Source organism: Xyrauchen texanus, chromosome 8 (genome assembly GCF_025860055.1).
Source record: "Xyrauchen texanus isolate HMW12.3.18 chromosome 8, RBS_HiC_50CHRs, whole genome shotgun sequence".
In the NCBI taxonomy this organism is placed as follows: Eukaryota; Metazoa; Chordata; class Actinopteri; order Cypriniformes; family Catostomidae; genus Xyrauchen; species Xyrauchen texanus.
Window position 1 is genome coordinate 41645909 of NC_068283.1, and position 26986 is coordinate 41672894.

At 31.8% G+C, this 26986-nt stretch overlaps 1 protein-coding gene across 3 annotated transcripts in view; it reads right to left on the reverse strand.

The window, feature by feature from the left end:
- LOC127647262 (butyrophilin subfamily 1 member A1-like) overlaps window positions 1–26626 on the reverse strand; it is a 35947-nt gene extending 9321 nt beyond the window's left edge. The window contains exons 1-16 of one of the 3 annotated variants that reach the window (XM_052131407.1): window positions 26479–26626; window positions 26264–26339; window positions 24252–24602; window positions 23828–24100; window positions 19719–19826; window positions 12965–12997; window positions 12371–12403; window positions 11523–11555; window positions 11003–11035; window positions 10563–10595; window positions 9634–9666; window positions 9114–9146; window positions 8456–8488; window positions 8025–8057; window positions 7760–7804; window positions 7625–7651 (exon numbers count right to left, since the gene is read on the reverse strand). In XM_052131407.1, the coding sequence (XP_051987367.1) occupies window positions 7625–7651; window positions 7760–7804; window positions 8025–8057; window positions 8456–8488; window positions 9114–9146; window positions 9634–9666; window positions 10563–10595; window positions 11003–11035; window positions 11523–11555; window positions 12371–12403; window positions 12965–12997; window positions 19719–19826; window positions 23828–24100; window positions 24252–24602; window positions 26264–26321 (1159 nt within the window). In that variant the 5' untranslated portion in view covers window positions 26322–26339; window positions 26479–26626. The remainder of the gene's footprint in view (window positions 1–7624; window positions 7652–7759; window positions 7805–8024; window positions 8058–8455; window positions 8489–9113; window positions 9147–9633; window positions 9667–10562; window positions 10596–11002; window positions 11036–11522; window positions 11556–12370; window positions 12404–12964; window positions 12998–19718; window positions 19827–23827; window positions 24101–24251; window positions 24603–26263; window positions 26340–26478) is intronic. The other 2 variants (XM_052131408.1, XM_052131409.1) reach the window with 2 other exon arrangements.
- Window positions 26627–26986: the final 360 nt, after the last annotated feature.

The following is a 26986-nucleotide window of genomic DNA, read 5'->3' on the forward strand; positions in this document are numbered from 1 at the left end:
GCTTTATTGTTCTCTTTTGTGTAAGTGCACAAGTAAAAAGGCAATTAGAGCTTATAGCATTGTAAGCAGGATATATAATGTAACACCCCTTTTCTGTTTGTAATACTTTTTTCTTGTCCTCTGGCACTGTTCTTTTTTTTTATTTTACTTTATTTACTTGGTTTTTTTTTGTTTCATTTTGAAGGATTATGTCTCATTGTATTGTTCTGGTTCGTGGCATTAATAAAAAAAAAAAAAGAGAGCTAAGCATGACAGAGAAAGATGTGAGCTGATCAAATATTGTTTAAAAACTCTGAAAAGTGTTTGAAGTTCAGGCATTTTGTGCCATCCAGTATCTGAAAAAGCCGATTGATTATTTTTGTGTCACATTTTCTCTCGGTGAGTTAATATAATATAGTTAATGGTAAAAGTGTACAAAAACGCCATAAAGCGATGATTTAGTCAATAAGGGTTATTTAGTTGCAGTTGTAACGGGTATATATATATGTGTATATAAATATTATTCTGAAAAGTAATTATTTTTGGGGTACTTTTATTTTGACGAGTGTTTTTGCGCATTCCGAGGAGAGACGAAGAGAGCTCTGTGTGTGTGTGTCTGTGTGTGTGTGTGTGTGTGTGTGTGTTGTAGGCAGAAGTTAGTGTCGTGTTTGAAAAGCTCGTTTGATAAGGTTACTTCAACGGAAGATTATCGAGGCTTAATTCGGACAAAAGACGACAGCACTAAGTGTTTCGCAGTTGTTTAAAGTTTTGGGATAATTTCCCCGTGGATTGCATTAGCTGCTGGAGCTAAGTGACAGTGATATACTGTGAATGCCATGAGAACTGGGAGTGCATATAAAGTACAAGTTTGCTTTATTAGTGACAATTGAAAAGTTTTTGCGGTGTTTTATACTTCAAACGGTTTTTGATTGAGAAGCAACAAGAAGAAATAACTGCTGAGAATGATCACACGTATTTGAGTTTTCCACATGTGTCGCCGCACGTGAGATTGAAACTGCTGCGTGACGCAGTTGCGGCAGAGACGTCATCTTGAAGAGATTCAAGTTTTCAGAATATATATATATATTATTATTATTATTATTATTATTATTATTATTTCCCTGCCATCCACACGACATCTCCGGTTTGATTAATCTCCTTGGTGGTGAAGTTCCAGTTTGATTTCATTTTAATATATATTTTATTTTTGGACATTTCTTTGAAGTTGAGTGAACTTTAGTTAGCCTCTTCCCCAATCCTATTTCAAGTTTATTTCAATGCACGCTACGTCAAGACAACTCATCAGTACTCATCGTTCTGCAGACTGGTATTTTTTCCAATTTATTCATTTTTGATTATTGAACTGATAAAAGGTGAACTGTGAGAGTTCAAGTGAACTACAGAAGGTGAAGTGAACTGTGAGAGTTCAAGTGAACTACAGAAGGTGAAGTGAACTGTGAGAGTTCAAGTGAACTACAGAAGGTGAAGTGAACTGTGAGAGTTCAAGTGAACTACAGGAGGTGAAGTGAACTGTGAGAGTTCAAGTGAACTACAGGAGGTGAAGTGAACTGTGAGAGTTCAAGTGAACTACAGAAGGTGAAGTGAACTGTGAGAGTTCAAGTGAACTACAGGAGGTGAAGTGAACTGTGAGAGTTCAAGTGAACTACAGGAGGTGAAGTGAACTGTGAGAGTTCAAGCGATCTACAGGAGGTGAAGTGAACTGTGAGAGTTCAAGTGAACTACAGGAGGTGAAGTGAACTGTGAGAGTTCAAGTGAACTACAGGAGGTGAAGTGAACTGTGAGAGTTCAAGTGAACTACAGGAGGTGAAGTGAACTGTGAGAGTTCAAGTGAACTACAGGAGGTGAAGTGAACTGTGAGAGTTCAAGCGATCTACAGGAGGTGAAGTGAACTGTGAGAGTTCAAGTGAACTACAGGAGGTGAAGTGAACTGTGAGAGTTCAAGTGAACTACAGGAGGTGAAGTGAACTGTGAGAGTTCAAGTGAACTACAGGAGGTGAAGTGAACTGTGAGAGTTCAAGTGAACTACAGAAGGTGAAGTGAACTGTGAGAGTTCAAGTGAACTACAGAAGGTGAAGTGAACTGTGAGTGTTCAAGTGAACTACAGAAGGTGAAGTGAACTGTGAGTGTTCAAGTGAACTACAGAAGGTGAATTGAACTGTGAGAGTTCAAGTGAACTACAGGAGGTGAAGTGAACTGTGAGAGTTCAAGTGAACTACAGAAGGTGAAGTGAACTGTGAGAGTTCAAGTGAACTACAGGAGGTGAAGTGAACTGTGAGAGTTCAAGTGAACTACAGGAGGTGAAGTGAACTGTGAGAGTTCAAGTGAACTACAGGAGGTGAAGTGAACTGTGAGAGTTCAAGTGAACTACAGGAGGTGAAGTGAACTGAGAGTTCAAGTGAACTACAGAAGGTGAAGTGAACTGTGAGAGTTCAAGTGAACTACAGGAGGTGAAGTGAACTGTGAGAGTTCAAGTGAACTACAGGAGGTGAAGTGAACTGAGAGTTCAAGTGAACTACAGAAGGTGAAGTGAACTGTGAGAGTTCAAGTGAACTACAGGAGTGAGTGTTCAAGTGAACTACAGAAGGTGAATTGAACTGTGAGTGTTCAAGTGAACTACAGGAGGTGAAGTGAACTGAGAGTTCAAGTGAACTACAGAAGGTGAAGTGAACTGTGAGTGTTCAAGTGAACTACAGGAGGTGAAGTGAACTGAGAGTTCAAGTGAACTACAGAAGGTGAAGTGAACTGTGAGTGTTCAAGTGAACTACAGAAGGTGAATTGAACTGAGAGTTCAAGTGAACTACAGGAGGTGAAGTGAACTGTGAGAGTTCAAGTGAACTACAGAAGGTGAAGTGAACTGTGAGAGTTCAAGTGAACTACAGGAGGTGAAGTGAACTGTGAGAGTTCAAGCGATCTACAGGAGGTGAAGTGAACTGTGAGAGTTCAAGTGAACTACAGGAGGTGAAGTGAACTGTGAGTGTTCAAGTGAACTACAGAAGGTGAAGTGAACTGTGAGTGTTCAAGTGAACTACAGAAGGTGAATTGAACTGTGAGAGTTCAAGTGAACTACAGGAGGTGAAGTGAACTGTGAGAGTTCAAGTGAACTACAGGAGGTGAAGTGAACTGAGAGTTCAAGTGAACTACAGAAGGTGAAGTGAACTGTGAGAGTTCAAGTGAACTACAGGAGGTGAAGTGAACTGTGAGAGTTCAAGTGAACTACAGGAGGTGAAGTGAACTACAGGAGGTGAAGTGAACTGTGAGTGTTCAAGTGAACTACAGGAGGTGAAGTGAACTGAGAGTTCAAGTGAACTACAGAAGGTGAAGTGAACTGTGAGAGTTCAAGTGAACTACAGAAGGTGAAGTGAACTGTGAGAGTTCAAGTGAACTACAGGAGGTGAAGTGAACTACAGGAGGTGAAGTGAACTGTGAGTGTTCAAGTGAACTACAGGAGGTGAAGTGAACTGAGAGTTCAAGTGAACTACAGAAGGTGAAGTGAACTGTGAGAGTTCAAGTGAACTACAGAAGGTGAAGTGAACTGTGAGAGTTCAAGTGAACTACAGAAGGTGAAGTGAACTGTGAGAGTTCAAGTGAACTACAGGAGGTGAAGTGAACTGAGAGTTCAAGTGAACTACAGGAGGTGAAGTGAACTGTGAGAGTTCAAGTGAACTACAGGAGGTGAAGTGAACTGTGAGTGTTCAAGTGAACTACAGAAGGTGAAGTGAACTGTGAGAGTTCAAGTGAACTACAGAAGGTGAAGTGAACTGTGAGAGTTCAAGTGAACTACAGAAGGTGAAGTGAACTGTGAGAGTTCAAGTGAACTACAGGAGGTGAAGTGAACTGTGAGAGTTCAAGTGAACTACAGGAGGTGAAGTGAACTGTGAGTTCAAGTGAACTACAGAAGGTGAAGTGAACTGTGAGAATTCAAGTGAACTACAGGAGGTGAAGTGAACTGAGAGTTCAAGTGAACTACAGAAGGTGAAGTGAACTGAGAGTTCAAGTGAACTACAGAAGGTGAAGTGAACTGTGAGTGTTCAAGTGAACTACAGAAGGTGAAGTGAACTACAGAAGGTGAAGTGAACTGTGAGTTCAAGTGAACTACAGATGGTGAAGTGAACTGTGAGAATTCAAGTGAACTACAGGAGGTGAAGTGAACTGTGAGAGTTCAAGTGAACTACAGAAGGTGAAGTGAACTGAGAGTTCAAGTGAACTACAGAAGGTGAAGTGAACTGTGAGAGTTCAAGTGAACTACAGGAGGTGAAGTGAACTGTGAGAGTTCAAGTGAACTACAGAAGGTGAAGTGAACTGTGAGTGTTCAAGTGAACTACAGAAGGTGAAGTGAACTGTGAGAGTTCAAGTGAACTACAGAAGGTGAAGTGAACTGTGAGAGTTCAAGTGAACTACAGGAGGTGAAGTGAACTGTGAGAGTTCAAGTGAACTACAGGAGGTGAAGTGAACTGTGAGAGTTCAAGTGAACTACAGGAGGTGAAGTGAACTGTGAGAGTTCAAGTGAACTACAGAAGGTGAAGTGAACTGTGAGAGTTCAAGTGAACTACAGAAGGTGAAGTGAACTGTGAGTGTTCAAGTGAACTACAGAAGGTGAAGTGAACTGTGAGAGTTCAAGTGAACTACAGAAGGTGAAGTGAACTGTGAGAGTTCAAGTGAACTACAGGAGGTGAAGTGAACTGTGAGAGTTCAAGTGAACTACAGGAGGTGAAGTGAACTGTGAGAGTTCAAGTGAACTACAGGAGGTGAAGTGAACTGTGAGTTCAAGTGAACTACAGAAGGTGAAGTGAACTGTGAGAGTTCAAGTGAACTACAGAAGGTGAAGTGAACTGTGAGAGTTCAAGTGAACTACAGAAGGTGAAGTGAACTGTGAGAGTTCAAGTGAACTACAGAAGGTGAAGTGAACTGTGAGAGTTCAAGTGAACTACAGGAGGTGAAGTGAACTGTGAGAGTTCAAGTGAACTACAGAAGGTGAAGTGAACTGTGAGAGTTCAAGTGAACTACAGAAGGTGAAGTGAACTGTGAGAGTTCAAGTGAACTACAGAAGGTGAAGTGAACTGTGAGAGTTCAAGTGAACTACAGAAGGTGAAGTGAACTGTGAGAGTTCAAGTGAACTACAGAAGGTGAAGTGAACTGTGAGAGTTCAAGTGAACTACAGAAGGTGAAGTGAACTGTGAGAGGTCAAGTGAACTGTGATTGAACATTTAACAACATTTCATCCAACTGCTCATTTTGAAGTGAGATTTCATTGTGTATGTTTGTTTCAAATGTGATGTGTTTGTAAGTGATCATTTGAACAGTGAGGATTTATCCTAGGTTGTGTTTACATTGAGAATCCAGTGTTTTCATTTTTGAGGTAACATTTAGGATTTGTTATTTTGTTAGTGAAAAGTTTATAACTTTTACATTGAAGGTGAAGATTGTGTTTATTGGGTTTAAAAGAAAACACAAAGACTGTAATTTAATTTGTATTAGTTTTTATTTAATTGATTATTCAGACTAGAATAATACTTGATTTAAGAAAATAGAATATTTAAAGGAAAATAAATATTGTTATAATTTTGTACTTGTCTACAGTGTATCTTTTGTTGAGGGGTGTCAGGGAGTGGGGGCGTCTCACCTACTTTATTAGGCTCAGGGAGGGAGGAGTATATTAGACTGTGTCTCACATATACGTTTACACTTCAGGAAGCCACTGTATGACATTACACTACCCGAAGCCTACCCTTTCCAGTCTGTAGTGTCACTTCACAATAAGGTAGGACACAACATACATGCATTTAGTGTGTAACGAGACTAAAAGCACTGAAAGCGGGGACTAAGATCCTTTCGTTATTCAGTCTTCCAGGGCAGCACTAACAAATTTCCCCTACAAGACGGGCTAAATACCCCATTACAAAGTAAACATAGTGTTTATTCCCTTTTCATTATTGTATTTCGATTAATCCAAGTGGTTATAAATGTGGTCGTAGTGAACCTTCATTGCAGTTGACACGTGTCAGAGAACAACGATTAATATAGAGGTACATGATTATAATGTAAAAATGCCATTTTAATCTGTATATAATAGTTTAATTTGGTTATTTCTACCTAAATGACTTTATGTGAAATTATTCTTGAATCCACTAAATGATTGCTCTGGTCTGTGTTCAGGTTTTTTCTTGGTTTTACGGTTTGTGTTTCTTCTGTGAGCTGAAATTTCACATTTGATGGCGAGACACACAAACCCTACACTGGAACAACAACTCATAAAGAAGAGGATCATTTCCTTTCTTTCTCAGTCCTGCTTCATTAAATTTACAAATTGGAAAACTAATTAATTTCTTCCCTTGAGAGATTTCACAAATAATTAAAGACACTGATCAGTATTTTACAGAACATTGAACTATTGATGGTGTATGATCACCCATAACCATTCCATTGATATTGAGATCCTTATATACTGAACAGCTGTTACAATCATTTATGTTTAATCTGAGATCAGTTATTTATTTTATATCATTTCATCATGTTTACTGTTTACTCACCTGCATGTTTACTGTTTACTCACCTGCACGTTTACTGTTTACTCATCTGCAAGTTTACTGTTTAATCACCTGCATGTTTACTGTTTACTCACCTGCACGTTTACTGTTTACTCATCTGCAAGTTTACTGTTTACTCACCTGCATGTTTACTGTTTACTCACCTGCACGTTTACTGTTTACTCACCTGCATGTTTACTGTTTACTTATCTGTACGTTTACTGTTTACTTATCTGTACGTTTACTGTTTACTTATCTGCATGTTTACTGTTTACTTATCTGTACGTTTACTGTTTACTCACCTGCATGTTTACTGTTTACTCATCTGCATGTTTACTGTTTACTTATCTGTACGTTTACTGTTTACTTATCTGCATGTTTACTGTTTACTTATCTGTACGTTTACTGTTTACTCACCTGCATGTTTACTGTTTACTCATCTGCATGTTTACTGTTTACTTATCTGTACGTTTACTGTTTACTCATCTGCATGTTTACTGTTTACTCACCTGCACGTTTACTGTTTACTCACCTGCATGTTTACTGTTTACTCACCTGCATGTTTACTGTTTACTCACCTGCACGTTTACTGTTTACTCACCTGCATGTTTACTGTTTACTCACCTGCATGTTTACTGTTTACTCACCTGCACGTTTACTGTTTACTCATCTGCATGTTTACTGTTTACTTATCTGTACGTTTACTGTTTACTTATCTGTACGTTTACTGTTTACTTATCTGTACGTTTACTGTTTACTCACCTGCACGTTTACTGTTTACTCATCTGCACGATTACTGTTTAATCACCTGCATGTTTACTGTTTACTCACCTGCAAGTTTACTGTTTACTCATCTGCATGTTTACTGTTTACTTATCTGTACGTTTACTGTTTACTCACCTGCACGTTTACTGTTTACTCATCTGCACGATTACTGTTTAATCACCTGCATGTTTACTGTTTACTCACCTGCAAGTTTACTGTTTACTCATCTGCATGTTTACTGTTTACTTATCTGTACGTTTACTGTTTACTCACCTGCACGTTTACTGTTTACTCATCTGCATGTTTACTGTTTAATCACCTGCATGTTTACTCACCTGCATGTTTTCTGAAATGTGTGAACACTAAATACAGACAGAAATTTTGGAGTTAAACAGAGATCATGACAGAATTCCTCTTCAGATCAATAATGAGATTAATAATTAAATATAGAGTCATTAAAACAAATTCACCATATGGGAGAATGATCTTCTGTCTCTGTAAAAGTCGACTGTGTTCTGAAGGAAGTTCAGAATAAGGAGAAAACAACATTAAATTACATCTTTGTTTCACTGCACAAAGTAACAACAGCTTCAAACATAAAAGACAAATTAAAACCCAAATGGCAACATCTTCAAGCCCTTAATTTATATGATACACAGTTTGTTTTAATTAAATATTGTGTGAATAAAAACACTTTAATGTTAATAATGTAGTGAAATAAAATAAAAAAATCACCTTCTTGATTTCTCCTTTTCTCGTTGTTTAAATCTAATGAATCAATTATTAAAGATTATATAATTACATACAAGATTATATTAGATTTTATAAATCTAAAATCAGTGAAATCAAATATGATCCATTTTACTTCATTATAAATATATAAATTCTACTTCATTATAAATCTATAAATTCTACTTCATTATAAATCTATAAATTCTGCTTCATTATAAATATATAAATTCTTCTTCATTATAAATCTATAAATTCTGCTTCATTATAAATATATAAATTATTCTTCATTATAAATATATAAATTCTTCTTCATTATAAATATATAAATTCCACTTCATTATAATTACATTCAGTGTGTGTTAATTAAATATTTTGTGGATTATAACAGACTTTAGAATTCATGATTCATCAATTAATAGTCATATAAAAATCACCTTCTTGAATTTTCATCTTCTCTCTGTTTAAATCTGATGAAGGAAATATAAAAAACAAGAAGACATCAGACAGTTTATACATCTGAAAATCAGTGAAATCAAATATGATCAATTCTACTTCATTATAAATCTATAAATTCTACTTCATTATAAATATATAAATTCTTCATTATAAATCTATAAATTATTCTTCATTATAAATAAATAAATTCTACTTCATTATAAATATATTCTTCTTCATTATAAATCTATAAATTCTGCTTCATTATAAATCTATAAATTCTGCTTCATTATAAATCTATAAATTCTGCTTCATTATAAATCTATAAATTCTTCTTCATTATAAATCTATAAATTCTGCTTCATTATAAATCTATAAATTCTGCTTCATTATAAATCTATAAATTCTACTTCATTATAAATATATTCTTCTTCATTATAAATCTATAAATTCTGCTTCATTATAAATCTATAAATTCTGCTTCATTATAAATCTATAAATTCTACTTCATTATAAATCTATAAATTCTACTTCATTATAAATATATAAATTCCACTTCATTATAATTACATTCAGTGTGTGTTAATTAAATATTTTGTGGATTATAACAGACTTTAGAATTCATGATTAATCAATTAATAGTCATATAAAAATCACCTTCTTGAATTTTCATCTTCTCTCTGTATAAATCTAATGAAGGAAATATAAAAAACAAGAAGACATCAGACAGTTTATACATCTGAAAATCAATTAAATCAAATATGATCAATTCTACTTCATTATAAATATATAAATTCTTCTTCATTATAAATATATAAATTCTACTTCATTATAAATATATAAATTCTTCATTATAAATCTATAAATTATTCTTCATTATAAATAAATAAATTCTACTTCATTATAAATATATATATATTCTACTTCATTATAAATATATAAATTATTCTTCATTATAAATAAATAAATTCTACTTCATTATAAATATATAAATTCTGCTTCATTATAAATCTATAAATTCTACTTCATTATAAATATATATATATTCTACTTCATTATAAATATATAAATTCTACTTCATTATAATTACATTCAGTGTATGTTAATTAAATATTTTGTGGATTATAACAGACTTTAGAATTCATGATTCATCAATTAATAGTCATATAAAAATCACCTTCTTGAATTCTCCTGTTTTCTCTGTTTAAATCTAATGAAGGAAATATAAAAAACAAGAAGACATCAGACAGTTTATACATCTGAAAATCAGTGAAATCAAATATGATCCATTTTACTTCATTATAAATATATAAATTCTGCTTCATTATAAATATATCAATTCTGCTTCATTATAAATATATAAATTCTGCTTCATTATAAATATATAAATTCTACTTCATTATAAATATATATATATATTCTACTTCATTATAAATATATAAATTCTACTCTATTATAAATCTATAAATTCTACTTCATTATAAATATATAAATTCTACTTCATTATAAATATATATATATATTCTACTTCATTATAAATATATAAATTCTACTCTATTATAAATATATAAATTCTACTTCATTATAAATATATAAATTCTACTCTATTATAAATATATAAATTCTACTGCATTATACATATATATATATATATATATATATATATATATATATATTCTACTTCATTATAAATCTATAAATTCTACTTCATTATAAATATATAAATTCTACTTAATTATAAATATATATATATTCTACTTCATTATAAATATATAAATTCTTCATTATAAATATATAAATTCTACTTCATTATAAATATATAAATTCTACTTCATTATAAATCTATAAATTCTGCTTCATTATAAATATATAAATTCTACTTCATTATAAATAAATAAATTCTTCTTCATTATAAATATATAAATTCTGCTTCATTATAAATATATAAATTATTCTTCATTATAAATATATAAATTCTTCTTCATTATAAATATATAAATTCTACTTCATTATAATTACATTCAGTGTGTGTTAATTAAATATTTTGTGGATTATAACAGACTTTAGAATTCATGATTCATCAATTAATAGTCATATAAAAATCACCTTCTTGAATTTTCATCTTCTCTCTGTTTAAATCTAATGAAGGAAATATAAAAACAAGAAGACATCAGACAGTTTATACATCTGAAAATCAGTGAAATCAAATATGATCAATTCTACTTCATTATAAATATATAAATTCTACTTCATTATAAATATATAAATTCTTCATTATAAATCTATAAATTATTCTTCATTATAAATAAATAAATTCTACTTCATTATAAATATATTCTTCTTCATTATAAATCTATAAATTCTGCTTCATTATAAATCTATAAATTCTACTTCATTATAAATATATATATATATTCTACTTCATTATAAATATATAAATTCCACTTCATTATAATTACATTCAGTGTATGTTAATTAAATATTTTGTGGATTATAACAGACTTTAGAATTCATGATTAATCAATTAATAGTCATATAAAAATCACCTTTTTGATTTTTCATCTTCTCTCTGTATAAATCTAATGAAGGAAATATAAAAAACAAGAAGACATCAGACAGTTTATACATCTGAAAATCAATTAAATCAAATATGATCAATTCTACTTCATTATAAATATATAAATTCTTCTTCATTATAAATATATAAATTCTACTTCATTATAAATATATAAATTCTTCATTATAAATCTATAAATTATTCTTCATTATAAATAAATAAATTCTACTTCATTATAAATATATATATATTCTACTTCATTATAAATATATAAATTATTCTTCATTATAAATAAATAAATTCTACTTCATTATAAATATATAAATTCTGCTTCATTATAAATCTATAAATTCTACTTCATTATAAATATATATATATTCTACTTCATTATAAATATATAAATTCCACTTCATTATAATTACATTCAGTGTATGTTAATTAAATATTTTGTGGATTATAACAGACTTTAGAATTCATGATTCATCAATTAATAGTCATATAAAAATCACCTTCTTGAATTCTCCTGTTTTCTCTGTTTAAATCTAATGAAGGAAATATAAAAAACAAGAAGACATCAGACAGTTTATACATCTGAAAATCAGTGAAATCAAATATGATCCATTTTACTTCATTATAAATATATAAATTCTACTTCATTATAAAGATATAAATTCTACTTCATTATAAATCTATAAATTCTACTTCATTATAAATATATAAATTCTACTTCATTATAAATATATATATATATTCTACTTCATTATAAATATATAAATTCTACTCTATTATAAATCTATAAATTCTACTTCATTATAAATATATAAATTCTACTTCATTATAAATATATATATATATTCTACTTCATTATAAATATATAAATTCTACTCTATTATAAATATATAAATTCTACTTCATTATAAATATATAAATTCTACTCTATTATAAATATATAAATTCTACTTCATTATACATATATATATATATATATATATATTCTTACTTCATTATAAATCTATAAATTCTACTTCATTATAAATATATAAATTCTACTTAATTATAAATATATATAATTCTACTTCATTATAAATATATAAATTCTTCATTATAAATATATAAATTCTACTTCATTATAAATATATAAATTCTACTTCATTATAAATCTATAAATTCTACTTTATTATAAATATATATATATATATATTCTACTTCATTATAAATATATAAATTCTACTTCATTATAAATATATAAATTCCACTTCATTATAAATACATTCAGTGTGTGTTAATTAAATATTTTGTAGATTACAACAGACTTCAGAATTTATGATTAATCAATTAATAGTCATATAAAAATCACCTTCTTGATTTTTCATCTTCTCTCTGTTTAAATCTAATGAAGGAAATATAAAAAACAAGAAGACATCAGACAGTTTATACATCTGAAAATCAGTGAAATCAAATATGATCAATTCTACTTCATTATAAATATAGAAATTCTACTTCATTATAAATATAGAAATTCTACTTCATTATAAATATATAAATTCTACTTCATTATAAATATATAAATTCCACTTCATTATAAATATATAAATTCTACTTCATTATAAATATATAAATTCTACTTCATTATAAATCTATAAATTCTGCTTCATTATAAATATATAAATTCTACTTCATTATAAATATATAAATTCCACTTCATTATAAATATATAAATTCTACTTCATTATAAATATATAAATTCTACTTCATTATAAATCTATAAATTCTGCTTCATTATAAATATATAAATTCTACTTCATTATAAATCTATAAATTCTGCTTCATTATAAATATATAAATTCCACTTCATTATAAATACATTCAGTGTGTGTTAATTAAATATTTTGTGGATTATAACAGACTTCAGAATTCATGATTAATCAATTAATAGTCATATAAAAATCACCTTCTTGATTTTTCATCTTCTCTCTGTTTAAATCTAATGAAGGAAATATAAAAAACAAGAAGACATCAGACAGTTTATACATCTGAAAATCAGTGAAATCAAATATGATCAATTCTACTTCATTATAAATATATAAATTCTACTTCATTATAAATCTATAAATTCTTCTTCATTATAAATCTATAAATTATTCTTCATTATAAATCTATAAATTATTCTTCATTATAAATAAATAAATTCTACTTCATTATAAATATATAAATTCTTCTTCATTATAAATATATAAATTCTACTTCATTATAAATCTATAAATTCTTCTTCATTATAAATCTATAAATTATTCTTCATTATAAATCTATAAATTATTCTTCATTATAAATAAATAAATTCTTCATTATAAATCTATAAATTATTCTTCATTATAAATAAATAAATTCTACTTCATTATAAATATATAAATTCTTCTTCATTATAAATATATAAATTCTGCTTCATTATAAATATATAAATTCTACTTCATTATAAATATATCAATTCTTCTTCATTATAAATATATAAATTCTACTTCATTATAAATATATCAATTCTTATTCATTATAAATATATAAATTCTACTTCATTATAAATAAATAAATTCTACTTCATTATAAATATATAAATTCTACTTCATTATAAATATATCAATTCTTATTCATTATAAATATATAAATTCTACTTCATTATAAATAAATAAATTCTTCATTATAAATATATAAATTCTTCTTCATTATAAATATATAAATTCTGCTTCATTATAAATATATAAATTCTACTTCATTATAAATATATCAATTCTTATTCATTATAAATATATAAATTCTACTTCATTATAAATAAATAAATTCTACTTCATTATAAATATATAAATTCTACTTCATTATAAATATATAAATTCTACTTCATTATAAATATGTAAATTCTTCTTCATTATAAATATATAAATTCTGCTTCATTATAAATATATAAATTCTACTTCATTATAAATAAATAAATTCTACTTCATTATAAATATATAAATTCTGCTTCATTATAAATATATAAATTCTACTTCATTATAAATAAATAAATTCTGCTTCATTATAAATATATAAATTCTACTTCATTATAAATATGTAAATTCTTCTTCATTATAAATATATAAATTCTGCTTCATTATAAATATATAAATTCTACTTCATTATAAATATATAAATTCTGCTTCATTATAAATATATAAATTCTACTTCATTATAAATAAATAAATTCTACTTCATTATAAATATATAAATTCTGCTTCATTATAAATATATAAATTCTACTTCATTATAAATAAATAAATTCTACTTGATTATAAATATATAAATTCTACTTCATTATAAATATATAAATTCTACTTCATTATAAATCTATAAATTCTGCTTCATTATAAATATATATATTCTGCTTCATTATAAATATATAAATTCTACTTCATTATAAATATATATATTCTACTTCATTATAAATATATAAATTCTACTTCATTATAAATCTATAAATTATGCTTCATTATAAATATATAAATTCTACTTATTATAAATATATACATTCTTATTCATTATAAATATATAAATTCTACTTCATTATAAATTTATAAATTCTACTTCATTATAAATATATACATTCTACTTCATTATAAATATATAAATTCTTCTTCATTATAAATCTATAAATTCTACTTCATTATAAATATATATATTCTACTTCATTATAAATATATAAATTCTACTTCATTATAAATCTATAAATTATGCTTCATTATAAATATATAAATTCTACTTCATTATAAATATATACATTCTTATTCATTATAAATATATAAATTCTACTTCATTATAAATATATAAATTCTACTTCATTATAAATATATACATTCTACTTCATTATAAATATATAAATTCTTCTTCATTATAAATATATAAATTCTACTTCATTATAAATATATATATTCTACTTCATTATAAATATATAAATTCTGCTTCATTATAAATATATAAATACTGCTTCATTATAAATATATAAATTCTACTTCATTATAAATATATAACTTATGCTTCATTATAAATATATAAATTCTACTTCATTATAAATATATAAATTCTGCTACATAATAAATATATAAATTCTTCTTCATTATAAATATATAAATTCTGCTTCATTATAAATATATAAATTCTACTTCATTATAAATCTATAAATTCTGCTACATAATAAATATATAAATTCTGCTTCATTATAAATCTATAAATTCTGCTACATAATAAATATATAAATTATGCTTCATTATAAATATATAAATTCTACTTCATTATAAATATATAAATTCTGCTTCATTATAAATATATAAATTCTTCTTCATTATAAATATATAAATTCTGCTTCATTATAAATCTATAAATTCTGCTACATAATAAATATATAAATTCTACTTCATTATAAATATATAAATTCTGCTTCATTATAAATCTATAAATTCTGCTACATAATAAATATATAAATTATGCTTCATTATAAATATATAAATTCTTCTTCATTATAAATAAATAAATTCTTCTTCATTATAAATATATAAATTCTGCTTCATTATAAATATACACAGTGTGTTTTTAATTAAATATTTTATTGATCAAACAGACTTTATAATTTAATGAATGAATAACTTAAAGTTATATAATGTTAATAGTAAGTTAAAATTGACCCTCTTGCATTCTCCTGTTCTCATATTGTAAATCTAATGTATTGTTAGACAGTGTGTGTAACTCAGTTGCTGTAACGATTATTTTGATAATTGATTAATCTTCGATTATTTCTTCGAAATTCAGCAACAGCGAGTTTATTCTTCCCCATTTTGTGTTTGAGCACATAAAAGTGAAATGTGGTTTGATTGATCGTTAATACATTCAGCTCTGATTCATCAATGACGATATAAAATATTTGTTTAATGTCGTGCACAACAGAGCAGCAGGATTCTCAAGAACGCGCTTGTAAAGCGGCGACGCTTCGACTGTTGCCTCAGTTTTGTGTGTCGCATCTCTCTTTTATTTTAATTTCACAAATAAATGCAATCAGAAGAGGAGGAATAGCAATCAAAAGTGAACAGTTGCCCTTTTGATAGGACTGTAATATTGGTCCTGATGTTGCGCCTGTCAAATACATTCCTTATATTAAATAAACTATTTTGATCAATCATCTAAAGCATCGCCATCACAGCTGCATTATGTCCCGCGTATTTGTCCAGCAACTTTTAAGAGCAACTGAACTTGATTGTCATCTGAAATTAATTTAATATCATAATGCAATTTCCATTGTCTGAAGAAGCTGCAAATGCGATCCGAGGTAAAGAGGGTCAGATTTAAAATATTTCAAAGTTTTAAAATGTTCAAAAGCTCGTTTTCTGAAAGTGAACTCATCATTGTACAAATATTTCTGATAGTTTATAGTCTTGAGAAAAGTGCAGAAGATTCTGAGAGTCATTCAGAAGACTTTATTCATCTAGAGAACAGGGTACGACTAATTTAAGTTAGTGTAAAGAAAAGGCATATATAGGTCTAAAAATATCATTTTTTCATTTTAGTAATAATTGTGTTTTTCATTTGGTAATTTATTAATTTCATACAGGGAATTTTGCCGTCATTTTTTCAAAAGTAAACTAAACAATAATTTGACAGAATTGGGCTGTTATTGTTCTAAAAAAGCACATTGATGTTTTTCTCCTAGTATTGTTTATTTATTTTTAATTTAAAACATCTTTTTGCACAGAAATGATGTTTTTTGTATTGTGGGCTTCTTTCATTACTGCCGTCTTTTAATTGGAATAATGTGGAAAAGCAACTTTAATAAATAATCGGATGTCTACCGCGATTAAATTAATCACACAGAGTGAACATTCATTAGTTCTCTGTGCACTTGTCGATGACAGCTGCATGATACAAGACATTTGTGTTGGCACTCCTGGAAGTGTCATGGCACAGATGTGTTTGCAGCATCGGATCTGTGTTAAGATCAATCTTGAAATTGGTATTAATGCAAATCTATAGTCACATGACAGAATTGATTTTAACTAAAAGGTTAAACTGTGTTCTTTTGCACTACTGTGTACTGGTCGGCGCTGCACTGTCTCTATTGTCCTGTTCATTGTCAGAAATTTGTTGTACCGTCCTGTACTTTTTGCACGTGCACTTTATATACACTCACCTAGAACTTTATTAGGAACAGTATGGTCCTAAAAATAGTTCCCAATATGGTCTTCTGCTGTCATAGCCCATTCGCCTCAAGGTTCGATGTGTTTGCATTCTTAGATGCTATTCTGCACACTACAAATGTACAGAGTGGTTATCTGAGTTACTGTAGCCTTTCTGTCAGCTCAAACCTGTCTGGCCATTCTCCGTTGACCTTTTTCATCATCAATGTGTTTCTGTCCACACAACTGCCGCTGACTGAATGTTTTTTGTTTTTGGCACCATTCTGAGTAAACTCTTGAGACTATAGTGTCTGTTGTGCATGAAAATCCAAGGAGATCAGCAGTTATACCAGTCAAACTAGCCTGTCTGGCACCAACAATCATGCCACCAATTTTCCCTATTGTGATGGTTGATGTGAACATTAACTGAAGCTCCTGACCCATATTTGCATGATTTTATGCAGTGCATTGCTGCCACATGATTGGCTGATTAGATAATCAAATGAATAAGTAGGTGTACAGGTGTTCCTAATAAAGTTCTAGGTGAGTGTAGGTATATATAGGTATTTTATTTCGTTGTGTAGTCTCATGTGGTCCTGTGTTGGTCCTTTGTTCCTTTGTTGTTTTTATGTAGCACCATCGTCCTGGAGGAACGTTGTCTCATTTTGCTGTGTACTGTACTAACTGTATATGGTTGAAACAACAATAAAAACCACTTGACTTGACTTGACTCTTAACACACGTGCATTTGTCATAAATGTCAGGCTGGAGCATTGGGAAGTTGTTACAGCAATATTGGGGTAAGACGTCATTGATTTATCATATACACTCTTATTTGTTGCAGTTTTACATGCTGCAATTTTAAACAATTTATTAATAAAAAAATGTCATTGTCAATACAATGGTTTGATTTTATATATATATATATATATATACACACAGTATCTCACAAAAGTGAGTACACCCCTCACATTTTTGTAAATATTTGATTATAACTTTTCATGTGACAACACTGAAGAAATGACACTTTGCTACAATGTAAAGTAGTGAGTGTACAGCTTGTATAAGTGTCAATTTGCTGTCCCCTCAAAATAACTCAACACACAGACATTAATGTCTAAACCGCTGGCAACAAAAGTGAGAACAGCCCTAAGTGAAAATGTCCAATTTGGGTCCAAAGTGTCAATATTTTGTGTGTCCACCATTATTTTCCAGCACTGCTTTAACCCTCTTGGGCGTGGAGTTCACCAGAGCTTCACAGGTTGCCACTGGAGTCCTCTTCCACTCCTCCATGACGACATCACGGAGCTGGTGGATGTTAGAGACCTTGTGCTCCTCCACCTTCCGTTTGAGGATGCCCCACAGATGCTCAATAGGGTTTAGGTCTGGAGACATGCTTGGCCAGTCCATCACCTTCACCCTCAGCTTCTTTAGCAAGGCATTGGTCATCTTGGAGGTGTGTTTGGGGTCATTATTATGCTGGAATACTGCCCAGTCTCCGAAAGGAGGATCATGCTCTGCTTCAGTATGTCACAGCACATGTTGGCATTCATGGTTCCCTCAATGAACTGTAGCTCCCCAGTGCCGGCAGCACTCATGCAGCCCCAGACCATGACACTCCCACCACCATGCTTGACTGTAGGCAAGACACACTTGTCTTTGTACTCCTCACCTGGTTTCTGCCACACACGTTTGACACCATCTGAACCAAATAAGTTTATCTTGGTCTCATCAGACCACAGGACATGGTTCCAGTAATCATGTCCTTAGCCTGCTTGTCTTCATCAAACTGTTTGCAGGCTTTCTTGTGCATCATCTTTAGAAGAGGCTTCCTTCTGGGACGACAGCCATGCAGACAAATTTGATGCAGTGTGTGGAGTATGGTCTGAGCACTGACAAGCTGAACCCCTTCAACCTCTGCAGCAATGCTGGCAGCACTCTTACGTCTATTTCCCAAATATGTATGGTCTTGGCCACCGTGCTGCAGCTCAGTGTCAGGGTCTTGGCAATCTTCTTATAGCCTAGGCCATCTTTATGTAGAGCAACAATTATTTTTTTCAGATCCTCAGAGAGTTTTGCCATGAGGTGCCATGTTGAACTTCCAGTGACCAGTTTGAGGGACTGTGAGCGCGATGACACCAAATTTAACACACCTGTTCCCCATTCACACCTGAGACCATGTAACACTAACGAGTCACATGACATCGGGGAGGGAAAATGGCTAATTGGGCCCAATATGGACATTTTCACTTAAGGGTGTACTCACTTTTGTGAGATACTGTGTATATATATATATAATCTGTGGAAAATATTTGTTTACTTTAAATCAGCATCATGTGTTTTCATGTGTTTTCATTGTGGCAAGTTGCCCATCAACAACATGCTCTGCTATGACAAAAGGTCAAGGTGGTTAAATCTTGTAGATAAATTCACTGCAGTAAAAACTGTTGCAACTAGCCAAGATCTCCCCTACTTACATTCATTACATGTTATATGGGAAACATACAAAAATTTTACCTCTGTGTTTATGAATAAGAGCTGCAATCAGTATTACAGCAATCACACTGAACACAACTGCAACTGAAGTCCAGATGACAAACAGCCTCAAAGAATTTAACATTTTACCTGGAAAACAAAAACTGTGATTCAGCACTTTGAGCACTTTATGTCCAGTCAAACATTTGATTAAAATGCAAAAAAATATATATAAAGTTGAATTTTTACCTACGTGTAATGTTTTTTTATTTGTATTTTTTTGTTTTTCAAATATATTGTTCTAAATTGACAGGACAGGTGTAAATGTGCTCAGTATATCATCCAAGAAATCTAAAGAGAGCAAAATTTAATTTAATTAAAAAAACATTTAAAAAAACGTTTTTAACTTTTCCCCAACCACTGTGGGGCTGTCCAAACACTGTTATGTTAACCCAAGGCTCATAATAGCACTTAACAGGTTTTAAATTAATACACTTAATGAGTACAATACATTATTTAAGGAATATCTGATGGGCAATATGGCTGACATTGAACACTGAATATCCTTCAAATCTGTATGAGCCAATTAATCTAAAAGACACCAGATTCAATCATGTGGCAAATACACCACGAGGGTTGTAAAGCCAAATGTGGGAAATGGTGCAGTGGTAGGTCCAGCCTAATGAGGGGGGACTCTAAAAGCACGGTGACCGAGGCAGCGGGGCTGCCCAAGTGAAACGCGGGTCAGCCGACAGGGGGACCGTACCGCGGGAAATACATCACGGGGAGTTTGCTTGAAAAGGGAATTTGGCTAAGGTATTGAGTGTTGCCTAGCCCGCTGCTCTGCAGATGTCTGCTAAGGAGGTGCCATGGGCCAGTGCCCACAAGGATGCCACACTTCTCATAGAGTGTGCTCGAACCCGCAAGGGGACGGGCATGGCCTAAGTGTGAAAAGCTAAAGAAATAGCATCAACAACCCAGTGAGCTAACCTCTGTTTAGAGATGGTGTTCCCTTTCCGCCATCTGCTGAAGCAGACAAAGAGCTGCTCAGAACATCTAAAGCTCTGCGTGCGGTCCAAATAGATACGCAAAGCACGTACCGGACACAGCAACGAAAGGGCTGGGTCTGCCTCCTCCCGGTGCAGTGCTTGCCGGTTCATGACCTGGTCCCTTAAGGGGGTCGAAGGAACCTTGGGCACATAGCCCGGTCACGGCCTGAGGATAACGTGAGAATGTGCCAGACCGAACTCCAGGTGGGTGTCGCTGACAGAGAATTCTTGCAGGTCCCCAACCCTCTTGATGGAGGCTAACGTGATCAGGAGGGTCGTCTTCAGGGAGAGGGCCTTGAGCTAAACTGAATCAAGCGGCTCGAAGGGGGGTCTCTGAAGGCCCGAGAGGGGAGGGTTCAGTCTCCGGGTGCCTTTCAGGAACCTCAGGAGTGCTTTGGAGCTTTCTTGGTCCTGGAAGGGGTCTAATTACATCTTCGACAGTGTAATTAGATCACTGTACTAATTACTCTATCTGAAAAGTAATTGTATTACTTATTACTAATTACCTTCTAAAACCCTGATCAACCTCGACCACATGAAAAATGCAAGGATAGACATGAAACTGTTTTCATTCTTTCAAATAAAAATTATATAAAGAAGGGATTTTTCGCTTTAATTCACACAAGTGGAATTCAACTGATCACAAATTATAGTCGGGACATTACTGAGGTAAAAAACAGCACCATCACTATTTTAAAAGTAATTTTTGATCAAATCTAGACATGTCTTAAGGTCAATATTAGGTCAAAATGGCAAAAAAGAAACAACTTTCTCTATAAACTCATCAGTCAAAAATTGTTTTGAGGAATGAAGGTTGTACAATGCTTGAAATTGCCAAAAAACTGAAGATTTCATACTGAGGTGTAATTACAGTCTTCAAAGTCAAAGCACAACTGCCTCTAACAAGGACAGAAAGAGATGTGGAAGGCCAGATGTACATCTAAACAAGAGGATAAGTACATCAGAGTCTCTAGTTTGAGAAATAGACGCCTCACATGTCCTCCGCTGACAGCTTCATTGAATTCTACCCGCTCAACACCAGTTTCATGTACAACAGTATAGAGATGACTCAGGAGGCCTTATGGGAAGAATTGCAATGAAAAAGCCACTTTTGAAACAGAAAAACAAAAAGAAAAGGTTTGAGTGGTCAAAGAAACACAGACATTGGACAACAGATAATTGGAAAAGTGTGACGGAGCACTATACTGTAAAAATGCACCGTCTGTCGGATGAGACGTTAAACCGAGGTCCTGACTCGCTGTGGTCATTAAAAATCCTAGAGCACTTCTCGTGAAGAGTAGGGGTGTAACCCCGGTGTCCTGGCTAAATTCCCCCATTGGCTCATCTCAATCATGGCTTCCTAATAAACTTCATCCATTAATTGGCTTTATAACTCTACTATTTCCTCTCCACTTATAGCTGGTGTGTGGTGAGCATACTGACACAGTTACTGGTGCACTATGGCTGCCGTCACATCTTCCAGGTGGATGCTGCACACTGGTGGTGGTTGAGGAGTCCCTGTTCACTGTGTAAAGCGCTTTGAGTGTAGTGTCAGAAAAGCGCTATATAAATGTAACGTTCAAAGGCTGGATTTTTTTTTATCTCAATTCACAAATCCACCCACCAAAAGAATGCACACACATACTGTTTTCTTTGCTCACAATGCCATCCACAAATACACAAAACAAGTCATGCAATATGTGTTATTTAATGCAGAAATAAATGCTGAGCTGTTTGTATTGTTGTTAGTTACCCAATTCCCATTATTTAAAATGAAAAGAATTGTCCAGTAGATTTGGATGATTTTTTTTTTTTAAGGAAAAAAAAGTTTTCATTTCTCAAATGTAATGTTCTGGATTATAGAGTTATTAATTTTGAATATACTCCTCCGTTCATTTGAAAGTTCCCAGCCACAAGACCTCCTAACGTTTCATATGTTATGCATGTCAAATTAAATATATATATACTGTATATAAGGCTCTGGAAAAAATTTAGATACCACTCCAAATGTTTCTTAAATCAGCATCTCTACATGTATGGCAGCCATTCAAGTGTCTGTTGAATTCCTGCTTGAAATTTTGCGCCAGGAGTGGCATAAAGTCACCCAACAGCAATGTGAAAGACTGCTGAAGAGAATGCCAAGATTGTACAGTGGTATTTACCGATACTGATGCAAAGCATTAATGCATGCTGTGATTGAACATCAGGGTTATTCCTCCAAATATTGATTTATGAACTCTTCCTAATTTAAAACATTAGTATTGTGTTGTTTATAAATGAATATGAATTTGTTTTCTTTGCATTATTCGAGGTGTGAAAACACGGCATTTTTGTTATTTTGACCAGACACATTTTCTGCAAATAAATGCTCTAAATGACACTATTTTTATTTGTAACTTGAAAGAAATGTTTTCAGTAGTAAAAAAACAAGTATTTTTAATTTTACTCAAACCTACACCTATAAATAGTAAATCCAGAGAAACTGAACATTTGAAACGGTCTCTTAATTCTTTCCAGAGCTCAAATGTACTCAAACTGGAATATTGTTGATTTATCTTTTAAAATGAGTAAATGTCCTAAAAACATGGAAACAATTAGCGAAAAGTTGAAGTTGTAAATAAATAAGTGTACAGATCTCATGCAATTGATCATTTATCTTGGGCCACCCACTCAGAAACTCAGTTACTGGTGATGCTTCTGGACTCAAGGCCAAATTATACAAAATGTACAAAAAGTATAAATATCATTATTTATTTATTTATATTTCTTGATCAGTAGAGGTTCTGTACCCAAAATACCAATGTCTCCTCAAAGCAGGATGGCAAAGACATCTCCCAAGTGTGATTTCAATACACCAATACATTGTGACAAGTAGTTTCTGTTTTTCTGAATTTTCAGCATTACATTTATTGTTGTGTAAAATGACAAATCATTTGATTTGTCAAAATGTTTTCATAACTTTAGACCAGCATGGTTTGAAGATTGACATTAATTTAGGGATGATCTGATGAGATTGTAAGTCTACAATAGACTTCCAGCCAGAACACAAACAGAAATATAATTCAGATCCTGAATAAATGCAAAAGCAGTTTCAGTACTTACTGGAGGTAATAATCTCTGTCTCCAGCATGTGATGTCTCAGTTTGACTCTGCAGTGATATTTGCTGTCACTATTATATACAGTGATGGTGTGTTTCACTCTGAATCCGTCTGTGTCTCTGTGTGTGTCTGTAGCTTCAGATTTCAAAGTGACTCCTTCACGGTCCAGCCACACAAGCTCAGGTTCAGGGTACCAGCCTTTGATTTCACAGTGTAGATGAACCCCTCCAGAATGATCAAACCCATCTATTGTGATCAGTGGAGGAGTTCCTACAGCTACAGAGATCAACATTGAAAAAACAGATAAAGTTGTTTTTGTTCTGTCTCTTTGTGTTAATTTGTTACTGACCAGCACCAAAAATATTATAGAACAGCATCAAATACAAAACATGTACTGTATCACAACTCTCAATGCTGGTTTGCTCACCTTCAACTGTGACATTAACAGTGATGTCATCATACCAGGATTCAGACTGAATGAAACACTTATAAAGTCCTTCATCAGAGAGTTGAACTGTTGAGAGTTTGAGTGATGTGTTTCCTCTCTGTAGTTCTTGTTTGAACAGTTTTGTTCTCCCTCTGTAAGACTGAATCTGATCTGTATTTGTGTCTTTATGATCCTGATAGAGATGCACAACTGAGTCTTGTAAATCAAGTCTATACCACTCCACTCTCATGTCCACAGCACTGCTGTTGGGTTTGATGTAACAGGGCAGAATCACATCTTCACCAGCCACAGCAAGAACAGGATCAGTGGGTCCAACAACATTATACTGCTCTGTTAGAAGAGAAAGACAAAATTGTCAAAACTTGTCGTAAAGGCGCTATGAAAAGCCGTGTCATTAAATTCATGCAGTAAATACAGTAAACACACCCATCTCTGCAATGATTTTTACAGATATTGCTCATCCCAAACAAATCTACGGTAATCAACAAACATCCTCAGAAAGAATTACTTTACAGACATAAGTCCAGAAATCTAATAATGTCTGAAAAGGTCTTTAGTAGAATTGCAGACATGCACATTTTAATTTATTAATTTGTTTTCCCCATTTCATCTCCATTAACCAACATCTCATGGAGTTTTAGGTTCCTGACAACAGTCACCTTTGGCTTGCTCACTGTGGGCCTAAAGACTAATAACTTTATTTTATGATTTCCAGTGATGATTTTTAATGAAAATGGAAAATTTAAGAGTTCTACAACTTGATTTTAGGTACCAAAACTTTGAAGCCTTACTTCAGTGGTTAAATTCATGTCTTCAGAAGAAATATGATAGGTGTGGGAGAGAAACAGATCAATATTTACGTCCTTTTTCCTAAAATGCTTCTCAAAGCCCAGTAGGTGGCGATATTCACTGAGAATGCAAATAGCCAAAAACATAGGAAGGAGAAAGTGAAAGTGGAGATTTATATTAAAAAAGGACTGTTCTCACCCAAAACCAAATGTATCACTTCATAAGACATTTATTAAACCACTATTTTAATTACTTTTATTCTGCTTTCATGTGTTTAGTTAAAGTGCATTTAAAATATTCAGTATTTTTGAGCCCTACACCCTTCAACCTGCCAAAGCTCTCACTCTGGAGCGTAAAGCCTTCGAAGGGATTAGGGAATAGGTGAGCCCTTGAAAATGGAGCATAATGAACATGCATGTCAGTTACGTGACACAGAAGTGCACCCTTTACTTGTAAACAATTAAGCAGGTCTGATAAATTTAGTTGAGGTAGTAGTTTTAGTGTTTAATATTTTACAATCCATACAATAAACTTTAATTAGAGAAAGGGTCACATGAATAAATTAATGGTAGATACTAAACAAAAATGCATTAAAATACAGTGATTGAAAATGTATTGAAAGAGGAAAATTCTAGTACTCACATTCACTAAGTTTATTTGCAAAATAGACTAATCACAAAATATATTACAAAATATAATTGAAAGTGCATGTTATTCATAATCTTCCACATGCTTTTTGCGGTTGATGATTATTCACTTAAATGATGACATATGTGAAATTCCTGAAAATTGCCCCACATCGGCCAATGAATAACGTCTGGACACACCAATGCTGTCACTATGCTTTGATTGTATTGAAAAGAGCAGCATAAACTTGCTACCTAACATCTCCTTTTGTGTTTCATGAAAGAAATACTGGCTTGGAACAACATGAGGATGAGTAAATGGAGAGAGATTTCATGTGTGGGTGAACTATTCTTTTAAATCAGACAGAGACGATCTATTCTGGAGATTTATAACAGAAGAACATTAAATAATTATCATTTTTCCCTTCATTATGCTAAATTTCTTTCATGTATTTTTCATAACCCTGCACTAGAGACAACTTCCTGAAAACACTCTCGAGTACATCATGAGCACATCAGCTCTTCTATATCCAACTACTGTAAACATCTCTATATGAAATGCAAAAAATAAATTACCTGATCTTGAATCTGTTATTCCAGAGATGATCAGTAGAGTCATATAAATGATCTTCATCTCTGAAGGACACAAATGCTATAAAGACAAAACAATATATTACAATGTTACCTTTGACTTTTTCACACAGTCAACTTCAATCACTGGTTAGTCTGGTGTTTAAATTATTTAACATTAAAAAACAATTACATTCAATCTAAATGTTGAAAACATCTACCTGCCCTCAAATGACATTCATGTCTGACGTACACTGTTCAGGAAAAATTCTCTCAACTTCTCAATTAGTCCAAAACTTACCTTAAACTCAGTATTAAGTGTTAATAATTGTGAGTCTCTGAATAAATTCTGTTAATATTACGTTCTTGCAAGAACATTGTATGAATCCAGCATTAGACCTTCCTGTTTAGATTTACATTCTCATTTCACTTGAAGTGATGTCACAGCTCCTCCCTTCTAGATGATAAACAGTGGGCTGAAACATTCTCTGTGTGCTGTGGACGTCAGAGTTGGGCAGATTAAAGTATTATTTAACTTGCACAACTGCTTCCACATTCTGCTGAGTGGCTCAGGTGTTTCCAGTAACAGCGTTCAGTGTATCTACATGCAGAGATTTATTCATGGGAAGGCATTTATTTCTACATTATATAGTCTGTCAGCTGATTAAAACAATAAATCGTGTTTTTGGCATTAATGGGACTGATTTCAATGTAATAATTTGCCCCTTA